We start from the raw sequence: 23035 nt of genomic DNA, 5'->3' as shown, positions 1-23035 counted from the left end.
GGCTTGAATCTGCGGACCACCTCTTTCGTTCGTGTATCGTGGCCTCAGAGGTTTGGTTTCTTATTAGTAAATGGTGTAACATCAGCCCTATCTCCGCCTTCTCGTTAAAAGATTTGCTTGAAGTCCATGAATTCTCCGGGTTGGGTGCCAAAGCTAAGATTATCCTTAAAGGTATCATTATGGTTGGTTGGTGGTGCATTTGGTTAGCTAGAAATAATAGAAGATTCTCCAATAAGTTGCGTTCGGCCGCTAGTATTGTTCATGATATCAAATCGCTAGGTTTTCTTTGGTATAGAAATAGATCTAAATGTAGAGATATCACTTGGGAAGATTGGATGTCGTTTTCTGTTTTGTAATCGGGTTTGTAGTGTTTGTTTTGGCTGCCCTTGTTTTTGAGGGTGTGCCTTTGTGAATAATAGTTAATTTTAAAAAACAAATAGGGGCCGGTGGTTCGGTTTTCAGATGTAATCTTTTGTATGCATGTTTGTTGGTGATGGCCCTGGAAATCATCGATGTTATATATTAGTTGTTGCGTTGGCATGATCGCAAATTTTAAAGACCCATGGTGGCAACATTCGAGTAAGACGTTAACTTTAATTTTGTTTGGATGAGAAACTGGACAGTCTTATGGGTTGGGGTTATGCAACACATTACAAATTTCCTAAAACAATGTACGGAGGAACGCCATAAAAACTATTTTACACAGACAAAAAGAAATCAAACGAGTAAATAAAAATGTAAACACAAACGAGAGTCCAATCGCTGACCAAAATAGATAAAACTCATCACAAACCCGTATACCCTAAATCAAAAACATCAGTATCAAAACCCATTTATTTCGGTTCCCTAAACCTTCGATTGCAGTACCAAAACCATCTATCCGACATAAACACTAACATGTCAAATATTATTATTAAAAAAAATATATTGTTTTTCTTGTTTAAAACGGTTTGGTATAGTTATATTTAGTTTTAGATTTAGAAATTAATAAAAATACTTCACATGGATATGAAAACATATGGAAGTTACACACACAAACATCATATTGGGGTTGCTATGGCTGAAAACTGGACTAGACTCGGGTCGGTCTGGTCCGTTGGTTCGGGGTGGGACAGTTCTGGTTTCGTTTACTTTCACAGGAGTATTTTGTGACTTTACTACCCAAGTCAACCATTCAAGATGCCCACAGAAATATCCCATTGACCCATTTTCACAATCATAAATAATTTCCTGCATTGCAAACAAAACCTAGTGACCCATTTTCACAGCCATAAATAATTATTTTATTTCTGTTTGACTGGGGAAAGAATTTAAAGCAATTCTTTCATAGGTAGGTAAACGGACAATACGTTAAACATTAACTTTTAATTAATAGTTAGTAAACGGGTCAAAATTGTCACCTATACATGATACGAATGAAATACATCAATAACTTTTAATAGTTAGTAACTTCTTTAAAACCACCATACTCTAAATTCAATGCACATACTACACAATAAGCACACCTTACAACCATCTAATGCCCTTTTATGTTGCAAATTAGAGTTATATAAATATAAATTTGATATTATAAAACTATAAAATGAGTTCATTGACTTTTAAAAAAAGATTGAATATTACTTTGTGTTTACTTTCTTTTATTGACATTCTCCTATTTAATTTTTAAAAACATACTTGCATTTAAAAAAATATATATGTTTTTACCCTATAGTGAGTGTCACTAGTATCATATCAATATTTGACGAACTAAACTAATAATGGTATCGGTACTATCGAAACCTGAAAATGCACACGTTTTTAAGAATTCTGAGCGTTGTAAAACACGTGTTAATATCCTTTTCAGCGTATCATATCACGACTTTATTTTTTTGGTTTTCTCTTTCAGTTGTTATATCAAGTGTCAGTAGTACCGATACCGCAATGAACATACCAATACCGACCGAATTCTCTAGCATAAGAGACCGACCCAATACCGACTGAATTTTCTATCCCACAATGTAAATTCAAACAAAAGAAAAAAAATTATGTATACATATGTATATGTGTTGATCCTTGATTGGAGTAGGACAGTCAAACTATTCTTCCCCCTCTGCATTTGAAAAGACAATACTAGCATGCCTGATTCTTTATGCCCATAAATTAACTCCTTGATTCATTGTTTCGTCCAGCCACACTCTTTACTCTCTCCTATCACTCTTTCTATGTTTAATATTTTTTCCGGCAACGTTGTCAATCTGTACGAATTTCAGGTACGAGTATTTTACTTAAGAATCAAGTATCAACCGTAATCTGTTGTAATTATTATTTTTAGTAGTAGTAGTCGTCTTTTGTTTGTCTATTGACACAGTCTAGGGGTGTAAACAAGCCGGGTTGGACTTGACTAGGCTCGAGCTCGGCTGGCTATGTTTTTATGAAGCTCGAGCTCGAGCTCGGTTCGGGAGTAAAACCCGAAGCTCGAGCTATTTTGAGAACAACCTCAAACGAGCTAAAAGCTCGGCTCGAGCTCGAGCTTGCTTCAACATCGCTTAAATGAGTCAAAGCTCGGTTCGAGCTCTGCTCGCCAATGTTATCATCATTATTATTATATTACATGTAAAAAAACTAAAATTTTGTTTGGGCTCGTTTAAGCTTCGAGCCTAACGAGCTTTGTATTTCAGGTCGGGTTTGATAACTAAACGAGCTCTATTTAAGGCTCGAGAGAGAGCTCGTTAAGGATCGACTCGATCAAGCTTTTAACCGAGCCGATCAGGAGTAGCTCTCGAGCCTTTGGACTTGTTTATACCCTTAATTGACGACACACATGAAGATAATAGTTCTTTTTGTATGTTTCACAAACACGTTTTTATAATATTAAGCTAAGCAAGCTGATTTTGTGTTTCACAAATTCTTGGACATTTTTCCGTCCTCTTTTGCACTGTAATAGTTGTTTTTTAGCAACAACTTGGTACTTGATGTTAATTTGGTTTTTAACAACTTGAACTTTGTTAATCTAGGCTTGGAAGTTTATGCTAAATAAACATGAGAAGATAAAGATGATCATAGAGATGTCGAGATCATTGTTTGGTGATAAAGTTTGCAGACGATGTTTTTCTAAGCTTTAAATGAGGATAAGATCTTGAAATTCAATAGTGAGGTAGTTCTAATACCGTTTAAAATTTTTATCTTTACTTTATTTACTTTTTTTAACTAAATGATCACATACCAATCCTTTGCACGCTGCAAGCTCTTCAAGCCCCCAGCTCAGATGAAGGGGGGGTTTTGCGGTCAAACCCGTGAATTTGACCATTCACTTTCTCTTCCACTTCTGTGATAACTTTACGCCACTCCTGAAAGAATTACTCAAACTTTTCCTTGGTACACCCGGGCATGTACAATATTACCCGGTGGAACTTCATATCCTTTAGCACCGGATGGGATTCGATATCCCACGGGTCGAATCCATACTGATACTTCCCCTCTCCATCTTCCAATTGTTTAGTACAGATTGCAGCATCATGATTCTTCACAGCTTCGGATCCTGTTGAAGAAAAGATTAAAAAGTAGATAATGTTATAAGATGATGATTGTAATTAAGTTAATAATATGTCCGAAGTTTAATCTTTTATTATGTTATATTATGTAATTATTAAGGTTTGAAGTTAACTCCTTGGAAAACCCAATTAATCTTGCCGCTGTTATGTAATTTGAGCAAGATTAACAAAACAATCTTTAGATTAAAACATTTCTTAAAACTAAAATTTGATACCATCTTTAGATTACCATTCCTAAGAACCGGTTAATAACACTTCAAGATCTCAGAAAATAATACATGCAACACTTTAGGATTCTTTGTTTAATGAAATTTGATATTTTGTGGTGTCTCTATAGTTACGCACTTCACACACTAAAATAACTTGACTGATTATAGAGATATAATGAGAAAGTAAAACACACTAACAATATATAATGTGTATTACATTTATATACACGCTTCAAGGTTATTTATAACCATACCACTTGAATAACTTGTGATTTTATTATTAACTACATTTATTTTTCTTTATTGAGTTTCCATGGTTATAACCTGGAATATCCTGGTAAACTTAAATACAGGAAATTCTATAAACGAATTAGCTGATAGTTTTATTTAAAAAAAGATTAAATATATTATTTTTCTTTTGTGAATATACTTATATTTTAATCATCATAAATATATTTTCTATGTTTGACGGGTTGTTGAGAATAATATCTTTAATATTATTCATGTTTATTTGCCGAAAAGCCGTTCGTTGTCATGAACGTTTTCTTTATCTTTTGTGTATACGTATACGTATATATATACACCTTTTCAGTCGATGAGTACGTGTTTCATGAACTCGGAGTTTAGGTGACCGAGTCTTGCGTGCCATAACCAATTCTCATTATCAATTAAGAACCCTACCGTCCCTTTAAGTCATGCTTGTTGACCAGAACAACACCACCAGTTCACGCGTTATCCGTTGCTCGGTTTTTCGGCCGACCCTTTTCTCCGATCGAACAAATAGAAACAACAACAGTGCGCGTAACAACCTAACACGTCGTTGGTCTTCCTGTCTTGTTCTTCGATTAAACTCCGCTCGGATCTCTCTCGGTTCAAAGAACCGCCTTGACTACAACTTCGATTAATTCCACGCTAGCGACAACCTTTCTCGTTGCAGCAAGCTAAATCGGTCCCAACCACTTGGTTCGTAGGTTGCTGAATGGACAATCCCAGGGACGCTCTGATACCAATTGAGGTTAATTGGTACCAAATCAGAATAGTGATCGGAAAACACGAACTTGGTTAAACACAAATCATTTTATTAATTCAAGAAACTATCTCAAAACTTGAATCATACAATCCTTAGAGGGTGTTTGGGATTACGTTTTAAAGTGATTATTTGATTATTGCGTTTGTAAAACATAAATAATCTAAAAAAGTGTTTGGATGAAAAAGTGATTATCTGCCTCCAAAACACATTTTTTGAGAAGCATGTACCTACATGCTTTTTCAAAACGCATTTTTTGAAAACGCAAAATATATTTTGAAAACGTATAATCTATTTTGAAAACGCAACACCAAACACCCCCTTAATACACACACCATGGTATCTATATCTAACCTATACTATTAGACATCAAATAGGATTGATCGCCAATAAAACCTATTAAACTGGACAAGATAATTATCACTAAATAATTAAACCTAATCATGTTTAAATATTCTAATAATTATCTACTCCTTGGTTCCTTGCCTTGCACTCAAAGGAATCCTCTTAATTCGAAATTTCCGACAGGTATCATATATAGTGATCTTCTGTTGGATTAATATTCAGGATCATAGACTTGTAGAACCTCCCTACAACCTCCTTAGTAGGGGTAGGGTTTTTAATTTAACCGAATCCACGTGTCGATTTTAAACAGAAAGAAATCCACTTTTCTGTTGATAATTTGGGGGGGGGGTAATAGGTTTTGTTCAAATATGCAAAATATGTATGTATCCTGTAACGCGTGGGTTTACGTTAAATCGTTATCGTAGTGGAATTTTGTTGATGTATCTTTTTAGGTATTATAATAAATATTGATAAATATATTTTCCTCTTAGTCAAGTTCATGTTTCCGTTAGTTAGCTATATATAACCGGACACATGAGATTCTTGTTAATCTGGTTGTATTTGGTCATTTGTGTTAATAGCCACCTGTTGGGCATTTGCGGCAGTAGCGACAATCGAGACGCTGCACCACATGGAAACCGGCATACTAACAACCTTATCTGAGCAAGAGTTGATCGATTGTGACGAGGTCTTCAATTCCGGATGCACAATGGGTTCTCTTAAGGACGCATATCTCTTTATCGTGTTGAATGGGGGGTAGGTACCGATAAGGACTACCCATACACCAGTACTGTCGGAGTGTGTAACGCGAGTAGGGTGTGTATGTGACTCTATCTTTGGTACATTGTTATAATGATACCCCAATGCATTATGTTTCTGTTGTGCAGGGTGAAAAAGCAGCCACCATCGACGGCTTTTGCAGGGTTAGGGTTAATGACGAGTTGGCCATAAAACGTGCGGTTGCAAGACAACCTGTTGCTGTAGGTATTGAAGTTAGTGGATTAGATTTAAAGCTCACAGTGGGGTAACTTCTTATTTGAAACTTGGGAGGTTTTCATTTTGGAAAATCTAACAGTTTTTCATCGTCCAAATGGGCATTTTTAGAGGCAAAGCTGGAACAAGGTTGAATCACCAAGAAGCAATTATTGGATATGGAATCGAAAAAGGAGTAGATTATTGGTTACTTAAAAATTCATGAGGCCCAAAGTGGGGGGGGGGGTGTTTAGTTTTTTTTTTTTTTTTTTTTTTTTTTTTTTTAGGGGGGTGGGGGTAGGTTTTTTTGGGTTTTTTCAGCTATTTTAGGTTGTGTTCACAATGGTTCTCGCAATAAAGGTGGTTATCGAATGAACCTTACCCTGTATATATATATAATATTTTAAAAACACTAGCGAGATGCTAGAAAGACAGAAGAAATTATTTTAGCCATAATCGAAACTACACCAATTAACTCAATCTAAGGTGGAGAATTTTGCTTGATTTTTAACCTAGAGCAACCCTATTGCCTTCATGTCTTTCAAAATCTGTAATACTTCTACGTTTTGTTTTGAAAAAACAACTTCATTGTGCATTTTCCATACTACTTGTACAAACTAAGACCATCCGTAGTGGGGCGTGATTTAAAAAAAAAATTAAAAAAAAACGCCCCAAAACGCCCCCTCCCCCACTACACTAGGCGTTATGAGGCGTTTTTTTTTTTTTTTTTTTGAAAATTTGCAAGCCAGCGTTTTAATTATAACGCTGAATTGGGTTGGAAGGAAAATGGATGTGGCCAATGGAGTGTGAGGTGGACTTTGACTAGCCAATGAGGAGGACTTTGACCTGCAGCAACTACTTTCCTTTTTTTTTTTTAATAATTGGAAGGGGGCCTTATAAGACATTATGCCCACCAATGTTTTAAAAACCGGTTTTTAAATTAAACCGGATTAGGCTAAAAAATGGTTTAACCGGTTGAACCAGGTTGTACCGAGTGGTTCAACCGGATTGACTAGTTAACTGTATAATTTCATAAATTACAACATCAACTCAAAAGTTAATCCAAAAATACATGATTAGATATTAAAATAAAATTCAAAAGCTAATCCATAATAAAAAAAATAATCCAAAAGATAATTGAAAATCATTCAATTTTCTAACAAATTTTTTTAAATGAAAGTGTACAATATGTTTAAGCCATTTGAGTGTTAATAGATCAAGTTCATGATCGCATAAAAGATGAAATTCACTATTATCGCTATCCTTATCAACTAGAGGATAACTATTTTCGTTTCATACAATATTAAATAAGTAGTTTTAGTTACGAATAATTATAATATATAAAATTACATAAGATAAGTAACATATATAATAAAATAAGTAACAACCAAAACTAAAATAACCTTGTGCCGGTACCGGTATTACGTTTCAAACCGGTATACCGGATTTTACCGCCTGTACAAACCTTATGTCGTTTCACTTATTTACCGGGGTGTTTCGTACCGGATTTACATCTGAAAACGGTAAAACCGGTATAACCGGCCGGTATTTACCGGTTTTTAAAACACTGATGCCCACTACACCACTTTTGCAATAATGCCCCATTGCTGACTAGGACGCCACGTGTCGGATAATACCCCATGGTGAGGGCATTATAACCTACTACCACTACACATGGTCTAAGTTTTGTATAAAAATCATGAGAATAGATCCTAGCCATACAGAATCAAAATTGACGGTTAAGATTTGTTTATAAGCCCCAACTGTTTGCGAAATAAAGGGATGAAACAATCTGAATAAAATCTTTCATAAAATTAAATAAATATTTTTCCCATAAAATTCTTTTGTTTCATCTTGATTTCTTCGTAATCAACACTCCAGAAACTAACCAGCACACGTGTTAACAAAAACTAAAAAAACTAACCAGCATAGCACTTTGAAACCTAACCAAGCACATGTATATACAACATATTGAAAATTAACCAACACATACATTAACAACACTTTGAACAAAACTAACCAGCAAATGTTTTATCAACACTTTGAAAAATAGCCAGTACAATAGGAAATTAATTAATTTTATGAAAACACAAACTCTAACAACATAAAAAAAATTCATTTAAGAACTTTAAACAATATGCCATACGTATTTTAACAGTATTTTAAACAACTAAAATCACCATTAACGGGTATCATTTAGGCGGGAAAACATTAGGGTGGAGGGAGTGGTCATCAAATGGTGAGTGGTAAACTTATTCCCTAGCTAATAATGTCATGTCATGTCAAGTCCCCATTCCACTACCTATTTTCCACTCAAACACTAGCAATGGTCAAACACCCACTCTTTTTTTAATACATATTTTCTTATTTCTAGAACACTTACTCAAACACTCGGTGAGTAGTCACCGCCCAAACACTCAAACACTTACCGAAACATGGCTAGCAACACCTCCCCACGCGGCAAACTCCCCTCCTCGATTGAGTCCCCGAGACCACCCCTCCACCCTTAATTCAAAATAATAAAATACATAAATATCATTTAGGAGTTGAGAGATTGACATGTGGACAATTATGTCTTCTTTTATTAGTTTAGGAAGAAGAGGATTACTTGGTACTTATATTGTTACAAAATCTCCACCACAAAATACATAATAACTGACGTCTAACAAAATTTAACATTCGGTTGTTAAACAAAATATTAGCACATGTTACAACATGCGGTTGTTAAATATGTCACATATGACAATAATATTGTTACAATGGTAATATTGTTCGGTTCATTTACAGGCCTACAGCTAGGGAACGTTGAAAACTAAAACCAAACCAAACCGAACTGTTACTAACGGTTTGGTTCCGGTCTGGTTTCATGGTTTTACACCTTATCTAAATTGAACAAAATAATAAAGGCTCCCACTATGATGTGGCAGTCCAGTCAGCAATGAGTTATGGAGCTCTTTTCTAAAATGGGTGTAGTGGGGATATGGACATTGTGGGATATTATGTTAAAATGGGTTTAATAGAATTAAATAAAAAAAATCATAAAAATATCTTATTGGCCAAACAAAAACCATCAGGAAAGTGATTGGCCCAAAAGAATGAACAATGACATGGAAAAAAGAACACCAACCACCATTTAAAAAAAAAAAACCGCCCACGACGGCGGTCACCTCGGCGTTGTGGGGCGTTTTTTGGGGGATAAAACGCCTAAAAACCCCCACTACGGGTGGTCTTACATACTTGGTGATTGCCCTCATACCGAGATGGCACTATACACATGTTTGCTGAACATTAGGGGGGTGGGGGTGGTCACTAGTGATAGAATTTCATCACTCACAAGCACCCAATCAAATTCCGCCATGTCATCAACCATTTTTCCATCGCTCATAACCTTTTTTAGTGGCATTGGTCATCACTCACCACCACACCCAACAATTTCCCCCAACCAACAATTCCTCACACAAAATCAATTCATCACGCGTGATACAAAATCAACATCTTCCACGCATGATAGAAGTATGGTGGCGATGGTAATTTTTTTTATCACTCGTTATTTTTGTCCCATCACGGAAGAAAACTCACCGCCCCCAGTGGCCTTAGGATATAGTAAATAAGTGCAAACAATATTTATTATTTTTGTAGATTTTTCAAAAATAAAAAAAGTATGATTAATGATACATTTGTTACAACATATTTTGAAACTAATTAGTGGCAGTCGCTCGTTACGATAATGATATTGATGTGATCAATGACGGTAAGAGAAACGACAAACTTGATCTTAGGGTTCTAAGGTGATCCGTAGTTGGGCGCTATGCCCGGAGATGGCGCCGGAAAAACGCCCCAAACACCAAAACTCTCGGCGCTATGAATGCAATTTGGGGGGAGGGCGCGAGATATATAGCGGCGGTATGGGGGAGGTTTTTAAAGATTGGACCAATCACAAATAAGCAAGGTTTTTATAATTAATTAATAAAATTGGAAATTAAGAATTAGGTAATGATGGGTAGGGGCTTTATGACTACGGGCTCTACTGATATAACGCCTCATAAAGCCCCGTGTGACGTGGCACGACACGTGTCGCATAACGCCCCACAAAGGGGCTTTATGACTACGGATGACCTAAGGATGATTTGGGAATCAGGGTTTCAATTTGGGATTTAGGGTTTTAGACAATAAATGATTGGAATATTGGATTTTAATAATCCCAACTATTCGCCGTTGGCCGCCAACAATCCCAAGTTCAAAAATAACCATTGGCAGTCTCAACTATTGACATATTGGCCACCAATGGACTCTAACTAACAGAACCCTAACGTTGTTAGTCTCCGGTTGCCGGAAAACCGTTTTTGTGTAGAAAAAGGTTTCTAAAGGTCCGATTTAAGGTTACAAAGAGGTTTGAGATGAAAATGTTGAGTTTTCCGCCAAGAAAGTTGAGTTTTCCGGTGAAAAAGAAGTTCTCCGGCGACTTTAATAATTGGGGCTTTTACTAGAAAAAGGTTCTCAAAGGTCCATAATAAGGTTACAAAGAGGTTCGAGACGAAAATGTTGAGTTTTCCGGCCAAAAAACTTTTTCCGGCGACTGGAGACTAACGGCGTTAGGGCTCTGTACTTCTGTCAGTCAGGGTTCATTGGAGGCCAATATGCTAAAAGTTAAGACTGCCCGTGGTTATTTTTAAAGTTGGGACTGTTGGCGACGAACGACGAACAGTTGAGATTATTAAAATCCAATATTCCTAAATGATTTAACTATAAAATGACTTGAACACTTGATTCAGGCCGGGATGACAGAAAAATCCAAACCCGACGGAAAAACCTGAAACCCGAAGCATACGGGCCGGGATTTCGGGTTCGGGCATAGGTTTAAAAATAAAAAAAGTTTAAAAATAAAAAAAAAAATCGGGTTCGGGTATGAGATTAGTAAAAACCTGACCCGATATGTATTACCCGTTTACCATTAGATTTTATCTTAAATGTATTACTTTTTTATTCCTAGATTCTTGCACATAATCATTAAGGCGCCGTTAAAAAATGCTCCAAATTCAAATTACCCAACTCTCCAAATTCCTTCCCTTCACTCGACCGTTCCAAAATTCCCTTCACTGAACTCCATCCGTCGCTATAAATCTTTTCCTTTCTCCTTGTACGATTACAGTATTCACTCGACCGTTCCAAAATTCCCTTCACTGAACTCCATCCGACGCTATAAATCTTGTCCTTTTTCTCCTTGTACGATTACAACAGTATTCTTCATCAAATCGTTTTGCTTCAGGTTAGTTTTCTTCTTACTTGTAGTGTACTACTTTGTTTATTAACTGGGGTTTGTTTTGATCAAGTTGAGAGTGTTTTGTTGTTCACATTGAATAATCTGAATCAGTTTTCTTTTCCGATCAGTTGGCAAACACCACCAGTGATGAGTTAGTATGATGATGACGTTCGATAATTACAGTTTATTTGTCATAATTTATATTTGATAATTAGAGTTTATTTTGTTTAATATTTTTGTTGGAGAGCAAATGTCAAAAGAAAATGTGTCTGTCTACATGTTTTTTATTATATTCACTTATTTTTTACTGAACTTTAGAGTTTTACTCTTTTACCTTATCATTAAAAATGTTGTTTATAAAAATGCAATTTACAGGGTGAGATGGAAACCGTTTTGGAAAAAGATAGACAACCCATTAGACTCCACTCCAACCTAAAGAAAATAGTCGACTTGGGTTTGAGTGATGAAAAGGTTAAGCTGATGAAAGAGTCCGTTTTTGGTAATCTTTCATCGGTAGTTAACAAAAGGGAGTCTTCGGCAACTCTCGTTGAAGTTTTATCAAAGTATTACAATAGTTCAAACAAGATGTTTGAGCTGCCCAATGGGATCTATTTCAGTTTTTGTTCAAAAGAAGTAGCCGACATCATTGGTATGGAAGACAAGGGTGTCGGCATTCATGAATATGTGCAATGCCCAAAAGCATCGAGCAAACCCACCACACTTGCAGATTTGAAGAAAAAATTGAAAGATATGTCTATAGATGATGATGCCAGCAAGAAGTACTTTAAAGGGTTGATGTCCTACTTTCTCGTAGAGCAAGTGCTCTTATGTGCGAGGGATGCCACGAAGTTGCGCCAAGTTTATTGGCCTGTGGTCGAAAATGTTGACTGGCGTGAAAATTGCAACTGGGCAAAAGCAACATGGAACCAACTGCATACTTCTCTTGCTGATGTGAAAAAATGGTGTGCAACTCGGGAAAAGCAACACCATTACATCGGTGCTGCTTCCGTCTTGGAGGTATTGCTGCTTCTTGTTTTTATTGTTTTACTTTTACTTGTATAATTTACATTGTTTTTTTATTTTTTCTTAATACTCTCAATACCTTTTTAGACCATTATATATGAACGTATAGAGAAGCTGCGACCAGGAGTTCACCAAATTGACATACCCCTAATCCAGAAGTATACTTCACAAAGGTTATCTGTAAGTGAGTGGGAATCAAAATTTGATCAGCTGACTTCTGCTAATGTAAGTAATCTAGAAATTCACACTTTTATAATTTTATTTTGAGTAAATCCATTTAGTTAGTCATTTTTCCATTTTTTTCCAGATTGCAATTTGCCCGCATTGTACATCGGTTGAAGGAACTCCAGCCCCTTTATCGGTTCAAAGAACTCCAGCCCCTTTCTCTGTGGAGAATGACAACACTTCATTCTCTGAGGACAATGCATCTTTCATGAAGGAAGTTGAACATTTATCTTTATCCTCGATTGGCGATCTCGATCTGGAGATACATCCCCAAAATGAAGGTGATGTTTTATTAACTATTTGACTATATTATTATATATTTTTTAAATATTTTGTATTAACAATATATGTTTACTAAAATTAAAACTGGGTCTTGTTAAAAGTTGTTCCCTCATATTATCATGTCTAAATGCTACTTGATTATATTTTACATATTTTTAAAATATTTTGTATCACGCATAATTAACTATATGTGTGTAACAAAAATAAAACTGGGTTGCAGATGTTGCTGCTCTTGCTGCCGATCAGGAGATACATGTCCAAAATGAAGGTGACACAATATTAACTACCTGAGTATATTTTCTATTTTTTAAAAATATTTTGTAATTTGTATTACACATAGTTAACTATATGTGCTTAACAAAAATAAAACTGGGTCAAAATTATTATTCGGTTATATATGCTTTGTTGATTTAATATGTAAATTTCACATTTATAACATTCATTCTTAACTAGCGCGGGTCAACGACGAGTTGGAGAAATCTGAATCTGAAAAGCAAAAATTGCAAGAATCTGCTGAAAACCTCATTGAGGAATGCAACACTCCCCAGAAATCGTACGAAGATATGACAAAAGGAAACGCTGAATTGTATGATCAATATTCGTGTTTAGTGATCGAACTAACATCCGGGACTGAAAGAAACCAGAAAGAAGTAGAACGTCACAAACATGAAATTTCTCGGCCTGATGAACATAAGTCAACGCTGACTTTTGAAAAATTAAACTTAGAATCTCCTCTCAAAGAAAACGATATTCACACTGTTCGTGAAGAATATGAACGTAAGATTCAAGAACTAACAGCCGAGCTTGCTGTCGTTAAAAAAAACCACAAGAAGCTGATCGCAGAAGACGAGAGAAAGTCAAAGTTGTTGACTAGTTCAGAACACGAACATCAACAACTCAATGAAGAAGCTGCAAATTTAAAAGACAAAGTATTGGATTATAAGCAAATGGTCGAAAAATTAAAGAACGAAAAAAGTAATTTAGAAGCTTCCCTTCATTCGGTTTCCAACAGTTTCGAAAAGGTTAAAGCTGAGAAGATGTCGTTTAACAACAAGATGTCGGAATTTGAGGATTGTAAAAGGGAAAGAGATGCATTAGAAGAAAAGCTTTCGAGACTGGAGGGCGATCTAACGGCTAAAAATGCATCACGTTTGCAGGATGCTGATATGAAAAATGAAATAAGCAGGATCAAGAGTGCGAATTTGCAATGTCGGCTGAAAATTCAATAACTTGAAGGCGAAAAGAAAGAATTGCTGAAAAAAGTTGACGATCTAACGGTTTGTGTTCCATAGTCTTATTATATATTTGAGTAATCATGGATGGTCCCTGTGGTTTACCAAAATTTTGGATTTGGTCCATGACTTTCTAAAAGTACACAAACGATCCCCGTGGTTTGCACTTGGTAACGCATTTGGTCCGCAACTAACAAATCTAAAGGTTTTAACATGTCCAAGTTAGGGACTAAATTCGTTACAAAGTGCAAACAACAGGGACCATCCATGTACTTTTCAAAGAATTTAGTGACTAAACGCGTTACAAAGTGCAAACCACAGAGACCATCTGTGTACTTTTGGAAAGCTAGGGACCAAATCCAAAACTTTGGTAAACCACTGGGACCATCCGTGTACTTTACTCAATATCTTTTTGCTGAATATTTATTGTGTATCAGGGTGTTCATGAGACTCGTACTCAAGAAGATACTGACTATGCTGCGAAGATGAAGATGCTTGAAGCTGAGCTTCAGAAGTGAGTCAACTTTTGACTTTTAAGAGTCAAATGTCAACATGAGTGTTCGCAATTATAATAAATTGATAGTCTAACTGGTCTGCATATTTGTTCAGGCAAAAGTCTAAGGCTGAAGGTGAAGTGGTGACAAAAGAGCTGTTTGAAAAGACGAAATCATCTTTGGAGACGGAGTTAAAAGACCTTCGTGAGCGTGACCTTGAAATGAGCCCCAAGTATGCTCAAGTAGAGGCCGAAAGAGGAGATCTTGTGATGCGGTTAAAAACACTCCAATCACGTGTTTCCGGCGTCATCTTCAAATTACAAACACCTCTGATTAGGCCGTGACACACCCGTCTTACCACTTCAGTATCAATTAAGAAAAAAAATAGGGATGGATACTTCAATATGAAAACAATAATATATCATTACCTGAAAGTGCAAGGGGCTGGTTTGTAATTAAGTCAAACTTGAATGGGTATATAAGGATGAGTTAGTGGCCATTTCACACACACAGTGTTTAATGTTATGCATGAAATGTATATGAATGGAATGTTATGTATTGTGAAATGGATGACGTTGACTGTGCGACTTTGGCTAAAGTCGCACAGTGTAAAGGTAACGAGTTTTCTAGTCCATATGTTAAAGACGCACACAAAGTCGTACGTGCTGGCTAAGTAAGTAAAGCAAGGTTGCCCCACTACCCCTTTTTTGGTCAAAATCCTCTTATGTGACGTGGCGCCACGTGTCGCAAGACGCCCACTCAAAAGGTTGCCCCACTACACTCAGTCTAAGCCCCAACTGTTTGCGAAATAAAGGGATGAAACAATCTGAATAAAATCTTTCATAAAATTAAATAAATATTTTTCCCATAAAATTCTTTTGTTTCATCTTGATTTCTTCGTAATCAACACTCTAGAAACTAACCAGCACACGTGTTAACAAAAACTAAAAAAACTAACCAGCATAGCACTTTGAAACCTAACCAAGCACATGTATATACAACATATTGAAAATTAACCAACACATACATTAACAACACTTTGAACAAAACTAACCAGCAAATGTTTTATCAACACTTTGAAAAATAGCCAGTACAATAGGAAATTAATTAATTTTATGAAAACACAAACTCTAACAACATAAAAAAAATTCATTTAAGAACTTTAAACAATATGCCATACGTGTTTTAACAGTATTTTAAACAACTAAAATCACCATTAACGGGTATCATTTAGGCGGGAAAACATTAGGGTGGAGGGAGTGGTCATCAAATGGTGAGTGGTAAACTTATTCCATAGCTAATAATGTCATGTCAAGTCAAGTCCCCATTCCACTACCCATTTTCCACTCAAACACTAGCAATGGTCAAACACCCACTCTTTTTTTAATACATATTTTCTTATTTCTAGAACACTTACTCAAACACTCGGTGAGTAGTCACCGCCCAAGCACTCAAACACTCACCGAAACATGGCCAGCAACACCTCCCCACACGGCAAACTCCCCTCCTCGATTGAGTCCCCGAGACCACCCCTCCACCCTTAATTCAAAATAATAAAATACATAAATATCATTTAGGAGTTGAGAGATTGACATGTGGACAATTATGTCTTCTTTTATTAGTTTAGGAAGAAGAGGATTACTTGGTACTTATATTGTTACAAAATCTCCACCACAAAATACATAATAACTGACGTCTAACAAAATTTTACATTCGGTTGTTAAAAAAAAAAAATATTAGCACATGTTGTTACAACATGCGGTTGTTAAATATGTCACATATGATAATAATATTGTTACAATGGTAATATTGTTCGATTCATTTACAGGCCTACAGTTAGGGAACGTTGAAAACTAAAACCAAACCAAACCGAACTGTTACTAACGGTTTGGTTCCGGTCTGGTTTCATGGTTTTACACCTTATCTAAATTGAACAAAATAATAAAGGCTCTCACTATGATGTGGCAGTCCAGTCAGCAATGAGACATTATGGAGCTCTTTTCTAAAGTGGGTGTAGTGGGGATATGGACATTTTGGGACATTATGTTAAAATGGGTTTAATAGAATTAAATAAAAAAAATCATAAAAATATCTTATTGGCCAAACAAAAACCATCAGGAAAGTGATTGGCCCAAAAGAATGAACAATGACATGGAAAAAAGAACACCAACCACCATTTAAAAAAAAAAAAAAAACCGCCCACGAGGGCGGTCACCTCGGCGTTGTGGGGCGTTTTTTGGGGGATAAAACGCCTAAAAACCCACACTACGGGTGGTCTTACATACTTGGTGATTGCCCTCATACCGAGGTGGCACTATACACATGTTTGCTGAACATTAGGGGGGTGGGGGTGGTCACTAGTGATATACTTTCATCACTCACAAGCACCCAATCAAGTTCTGCCATGTCATCAACCATTTTTCCATCATTCATAACCTTTTTTAGTGGCATTGGTCATCACTCACCACCACACCCAACAATTTCCCCCCAACCAACAATTCCTCAAACAAAATCAATTCATCACGCGTTATTTTGTCACGCGTTATACAAAATCAACATCTTCCATGCGTGATAGAAGTATGGTGGCGATGGTAATTTTTTTTATCACTCGTTATTTTTGTCCCATCACGGAAGAAAACTCACCGTCCCCAGTGGCCTTAGGATATAGTAAATAAGTGCAAACAATATTTATTATTTTTATAGATTTTTCAAAAATAAAAAAGTATAATTAATGATACATTTGTTACAACATATTTTGAAACTAATTAGTGGCAATCGCTCGTTACGATAATGATATTGATGTGATCAATGATGGTAAGAGAAACGTACAAACTTGATCTTAGGGTTCTAAGGTGATCCGTAGTGGGGCGCTATGTCCGGAGATGGCGCCGGAAAAACGCCCCAAACACCAAAACTCTCGGCGCTATGAATGCAATTTGGGGGGAGGGCGCGAGACATATAGCGGCGGTATTGGGAAGGTTTTTAAAGATTGGACCAATCACAAACAAGCAAGGTTTTTATAATTAATTAATAAAATTGAAAATTAAGAATTAGGTAATGATGGGTAGGGGCTTTATGACTACGGGCTCTAGTGATATAACGCCTCATAAAGCCCCTGTGTGACGTGGCACGACACGTGTCGCATAACGCCCCACAAGGGGCTTTATGACTACGGATGACCTAAGGATGATTTGGGAATCAGGGTTTCAATTTGGGATTTGGGGTTTTAGACAATAAATGATTAGAATATTGGATTTTAATAATCCTAACTATTCGCCGTTGGCCGCCAACAGTTCCAAGTTCAAAAATAACCACTGGCAGTCTCAACTATTGACATATTGGGCACCAATGGACTCTAACTAACAGAACCCTAACGTTGTTAGTCTCCGGTCGCCGAAAAACCGTTTTTGTCCAGAAAAAGGTTTCTAAAGGTCCGATTTAAGGTTATAAAGAGGTTTGAGATGAAAATGTTGAGTTTTCCGCCAAGAAAGTTGAGTTTTCCGGTGAAAAAGAAGTTTTCCGGCGACTTTAATAATTGAGGCTTTTACTAGAAAAAGGTTCTCAAAGGTCCATAATAAGGTTACAAAGAGGTTCGAGACGAAAATGTTGAGTTTTCCGGCCAAAAAACTTTTTCCGGTGGCTGGAGACTAACGACGTTAGGGTTCTGTGCTTCTGTTAGTCAGGGTTCATTGGAGGCCAATATGTTAAAAGTTAGAACTGCCAGTGGTTATTTTTAAAGTTGGGGCTGTTGGCGCCTAACGACGAATAGTTGGAATTATTAAAATTCAATATTCCTAAATAATTTAACTATAAAATGACTTGAACACTTGATTCAGGCCGGGATGACAGAAAAACCCAAACCCAACGGAAAAACCTGAAACCCGAAGCATACGGGCCGGGATTTCGGGTTCGGGCATGGGTTTAAAAATAAAAAAAAATCGGGTTCGGGTATGAGATTAGTAAAAACCTGACCCGATATGTATTACCCGTTTACCATTAGATTTTATCTTAAATGTATTACTTTTTTATTCCTAGATTCTAGCACATAATCATTAAGGCGCCGTTAAAAAATGCTCCAAATTCAAATTACCCAACTCTCCAAATTCCTTCCCTCACTCGACCGTTCCAAAATTCCCTTCACTGAACTCCATCCGTCGCTATAAATCTTGTCCTTTTTCTCCTTGTACGATTACAACAGTATTCTTCATCAAATCGTTTTGCTTCAGGTTAAGTTTTCTTCTTACTTGTAGTGTACTACTTTGTTTATTAACTGGGGTTTGTTTTGATCAAGTTGGCAAACACCAGTGATGAGTAGTATGATGATGACGTTCGATAATTAGTGTTTGTTTCTCAAAATTTATATTTGATAATTAGAGTTTATTTGTTAAATATTTTTTTTTTTGGAGAGCAAATGTCAATAGAAAATGTGTCTGTTACATGTTTTCTATTGTAGTCACCTATTTTTACTGAACTTTAGAGTTTTACTTTGCTTTACCCTTACATTCTTAAATGATCTTGTGTTGGTTTTACTGTTTATCGTGTTTAATCCTTTCTTTTGTGTGTTTACTCTTTTACCTTATCATTAAAAATGTAGTTTAATAAAATGCAATTTACAGGGTGCGATGGAAACCGTTTTGGAAAAAAATAGACAACCCATTAAACTCCACTCCAACCTAAAGAAAATAGTCGACTTGGGTTTGGGTACGGAAAAGGTTAAGCTGATGAAAGAGTCTGTTTTTGGTAATCTTTCATCGGTAGTTAACAAAAGGGAGTCTTCGGCAACTCTCGTTGTAGTGTTATCCAAGTATTACAATAGTTCAAACAAGATGTTTGAGCTGCCCAATGGGATCTCATTCAGTTTTTGTTCAAAAGAGGTAGCCGACATCATCGGTATGGAAGACAAGGGTGTCGACATTCATGAATATGTGCAATGCTCAAAAGGGTCTTCTGCATCATCGAGCAAACCAGCCACACCTGCAGATTTGAAGAAAAAATTGAAAGATATGTCTGTAGATGATGATGCCAGCAAGAAGTACTTTAAAGGGTTGATGTCCTACTTTCTCGTAGAGCAAGTGCTCTTATGTGCGAGGGATGCCAAGAAGCTGCGCAAAGTTTATTGGCCTTTGGTCGAAAATGTTGACTGGCGTGAAAATTGCAACTGGGCAAACGCAACATGGACCCACCTGCATACTTCCCTTGATGATGTGAAAAAATGGTGTGCAACTCGGGAAAAGCAGCACTGTTACATCGGTGCTGCTCCCGTCTTGGAGGTATTGCTGCTTCTTGTTTTACTTGTATAATTTACATCATTTTTTTTATTTTTTCTTAATACTCTCAATACTTTTTTAGACCATTATATATGAACGTATAGAGAAGCTGCGACCAGGAGGAGTTCACCAAATTGACATACCCCTAACCCTAATCCAGAAGTATACTTCACAAAGGTTATCTGTAAGTGAGTGGGAATCAAAATTTGATCAGCTGACTTCTGCTGATGTAAGTAATCTAGAAATTAACATTTTTATAATTTTATTTTGAGTAAATCCATTTAGTTGTCATTTTTCCATTTTTTCCCAGATTGTAATTTGCCCGCACTGTACGTCGGTTGAAGGAACTTCAGCCCCTTTATCGGTTCAAAGAACTCCAGCCCCTTTCTCTGTGGAGAATGACAGCCCTTCATTCTCTGAGGACAATGCATCTTTTATGAAGGAAGTTGAACATTTATCTTTATCCTCGATCGGCGATCTCGATCTTGATCTGGAGATGCATCCCCAAAATGAAGGTGATGTTTTATTAACTAACTGACTATGTTATTATATTTTTTAAGTATTTTGTATAAACAATATATCTTTAATAAGACTAAAACTGGGTCTTGTTAAAAGTTGTTCCCTCATATTATCGTGTCTAAATGCTACTTGACTATATTTTATAATTTAAAATAATTTTTTTTATCACGCATAATTAACTATATGTGTTTAACAAAAATAAAACTGGGTTGCAGATGTTGCTGCTCTTGCTGCCGATCAGGAGATACATGTCCAAAATGAAGGTGACACAATATTAACTACCTGAGTATATTTTCTATTTTTTAAAATATTTTGTAATTTGTATTACACATAGTTAACTATATGTGCTTAACAAAAATAAAACTGGGTCAAAATTATTATTCGGTTATATATGCTTTGTTGATTTAATATGTAAATTTCACATTTATAACATTCGTTCTTAACTAGCGCGGGTCGACGACGAGTTGGAGAAATCTGAATCTGAAAAGCAAAAATTGCAAGAATCTGCTGAAAACCTCATTGAGGAATGCAACACTCCCCAGAAATCGTACGAAGATATGACAAAAGGAAACGCTGAATTGTATGATCAATATTCGTGTTTAGTGATCGAACTAACATCCGGGACTGAAAGAAACCAGAAAGAAGTAGAACGTCGCAAACATGAAATTTCTCGGCCTGATGAACAAAAGTCAACGCTGACTTTTGAAAAATTAAACTTAGAATCTCCTCTCAAAGAAAGCGATATTCACACTGTTCGTGAAGAATATGAACGTAAGATTCAAGAACTAACAACCGAGCTTGCTGTCGTTAAAAAAAACCACAAGAGGCTGATCGCAGAAGACGAGAAAAAGTCAAAGTTGTTGACTAGTTCAGAACACGAACATCAACAACTCAATGAAGAAGCTGCAAATTTAAAAGACAAAGTATTCGATTATAAGCAAATGGTCGAAAAATTAAAGAACGAAAAAAGTAATTTAGAAGCTTCTCTTCATTCGGTTTCCAACAGTTTCGAAAAGCTTAAAGCTGAGAAGATGTCGTTTAACAACAAGATGTTGGAATTTGAGGATTGTAAAAGGGAAAGAGATGCATTAGAAGAAAAGCTTTCGAGACTGGAGGGCGATCTAACGGCTAAAAATGCATCACGTTTGCAGGATGCTGATATGAAAAATGAAATAAGCAGGATGAAGAGTGCGAATTTGCAATATCGGCTGAAAATTCAACAACTTGAAGGCGAAAAGAAAGAATTGCTGAAAAAAGTTGACGATCTAACGGTTTGTGTTCCGTAGTCTTATTTTTGACAGCAAAAGTATATTTGAGAAACGTACATGGATGGTCGTTGTGGTTTACCAAAATTTCGGATTTGGTCCATGACTTTCTAAAAGTACACGAACGATCCCCGTGGTTTGCACTTGGTAACGCATTTGGTCCGCAACTAACAAATCTAAAGGTTTTAACATGTCCAAGTTAGGGACTAAATTCGTTACAAAGTGCAAACAACAGGGACCATCCATGTACTTTTCAAAGAATTTAGTGACTAAACGCGTTACAAAGTGCAAACCACAGAGACCATCTGTGTACTTTTGGAAAGCTAGGGACCAAATCCAAAACTTTGGTAAACCACTGGGACCATCCGTGTACTTTACTCAATATCTTTTTGCTGAATATTTATTGTGTATCAGGGTGTTCATGAGACTCGTACTCAAGAAGATACTGACCATGCTGCAAAGATGAAGATGCTTGAAGCTGAGCTTGATGAGGCTCTCAATGCAAATCACAAGTACAGAGTTGAACTTCAGAAGTGAGTCAGCTTTTGACTTTTAAGAGTCAAATTTCAACATGATTTTTCGCAATTATAATAAATTGATAGTCTAACTGGTCTGTATATTTGTTCAGGCAAAAGTCTAAGGCTGAAGGTGAAGTGGTGACAAAAGAGCTGTTTGAAAAGACGAAATCATCTTTGGAGACGGAGTTAAAAGACCTTCGTGAGCGTGACCTTGAAATGAGCCCCAAGTATGCTCAAGTAGAGGCCGAAAGAGGAGATCTTGTGATGCGGTTAAAAACACTCCAATCACGTGTTTCCGGCGTCATCTTCAAATTACAAACACCTCTGATTAGGCCGTGACACACCCGTCTTACCACTTCAGTATCAATTAAGAAAAAAAATAGGGATGGATACTTCAATATGAAAACAATAATATATCATTACCTGAAACAAGTTGCCAAGTGATTTGTATATATAATCTAGGAAATCTGGTATGATTTCTAGGAAATCTCATGTAACAGACCAAAACCGGAAAGTTAACCGGGCGGTTAGTTTGGAAGTTAAAGGCTTGAAGTGGAAAACTTTGGGCTAATTATGTAAAAGTGTGAAAAATATGTGTTAATGGCAGATTTGCAAGTGTTGAAAGTGCAAGGGGCTGGTTTGTAATTAAGCCAAACTTGAATGGGTATATAAGGATGAGTGTTTAATTTTATGTATATGAATGGAATGTTGTGTAATGTGAAATGGATATCGGTTTCTTGCACATTTGCAGAAGAAACTGATCTGCAGCTGTTGATGACCTTGATTGTGCTGACTAAGTAAAGCAGCTGGTGTGTGTGCGCCTTTGTATATACGCACAAGGTTAAAGACGTACGGTCTGCAGCTGTA

General features: G+C 36.4%; 1 protein-coding gene across 1 annotated transcript; it reads left to right on the top strand.

The window, feature by feature from the left end:
• Window positions 1-11286: 11286 nt before the first annotated feature.
• Window positions 11287-22759, top strand: LOC110938469 (thyroid receptor-interacting protein 11-like). The gene is made up of 7 exons (XM_022180786.2): window positions 11287-11349; window positions 11719-12360; window positions 12454-12591; window positions 20177-20381; window positions 20833-21656; window positions 22065-22183; window positions 22279-22759. Exons 2-7 carry the CDS (start codon window positions 11725-11727, stop codon window positions 22505-22507), a joined length of 2151 nt encoding a protein of 716 aa, XP_022036478.2. The 5' UTR covers window positions 11287-11349; window positions 11719-11724; the 3' UTR covers window positions 22508-22759.
• Window positions 22760-23035: the final 276 nt, after the last annotated feature.

Source organism: Helianthus annuus, chromosome 5 (genome assembly GCF_002127325.2).
Source record: "Helianthus annuus cultivar XRQ/B chromosome 5, HanXRQr2.0-SUNRISE, whole genome shotgun sequence".
In the NCBI taxonomy this organism is placed as follows: Eukaryota; Viridiplantae; Streptophyta; class Magnoliopsida; order Asterales; family Asteraceae; genus Helianthus; species Helianthus annuus.
The sequence above is the reverse complement of the archived record's forward strand: the minus strand, read 5'-3'. Positions and strand labels throughout refer to the sequence as shown.

Coding starts and splice junctions, on each gene's coding strand:
- LOC110938469 (XM_022180786.2), top strand. CDS start 11,725: ATGGAAACCGTTTTGGAAAAAGATAGACAACCCATTAGACTCCACTCC. Junction 20,382..20,832: donor GATGCATCCCCAAAATGAAG/GTGATGTTTTAT, acceptor GTTCTTAACTAG/CGCGGGTCGACGACGAGTTG. Junction 21,657..22,064: donor AAAAAGTTGACGATCTAACG/GTTTGTGTTCCG, acceptor ATTGTGTATCAG/GGTGTTCATGAGACTCGTAC.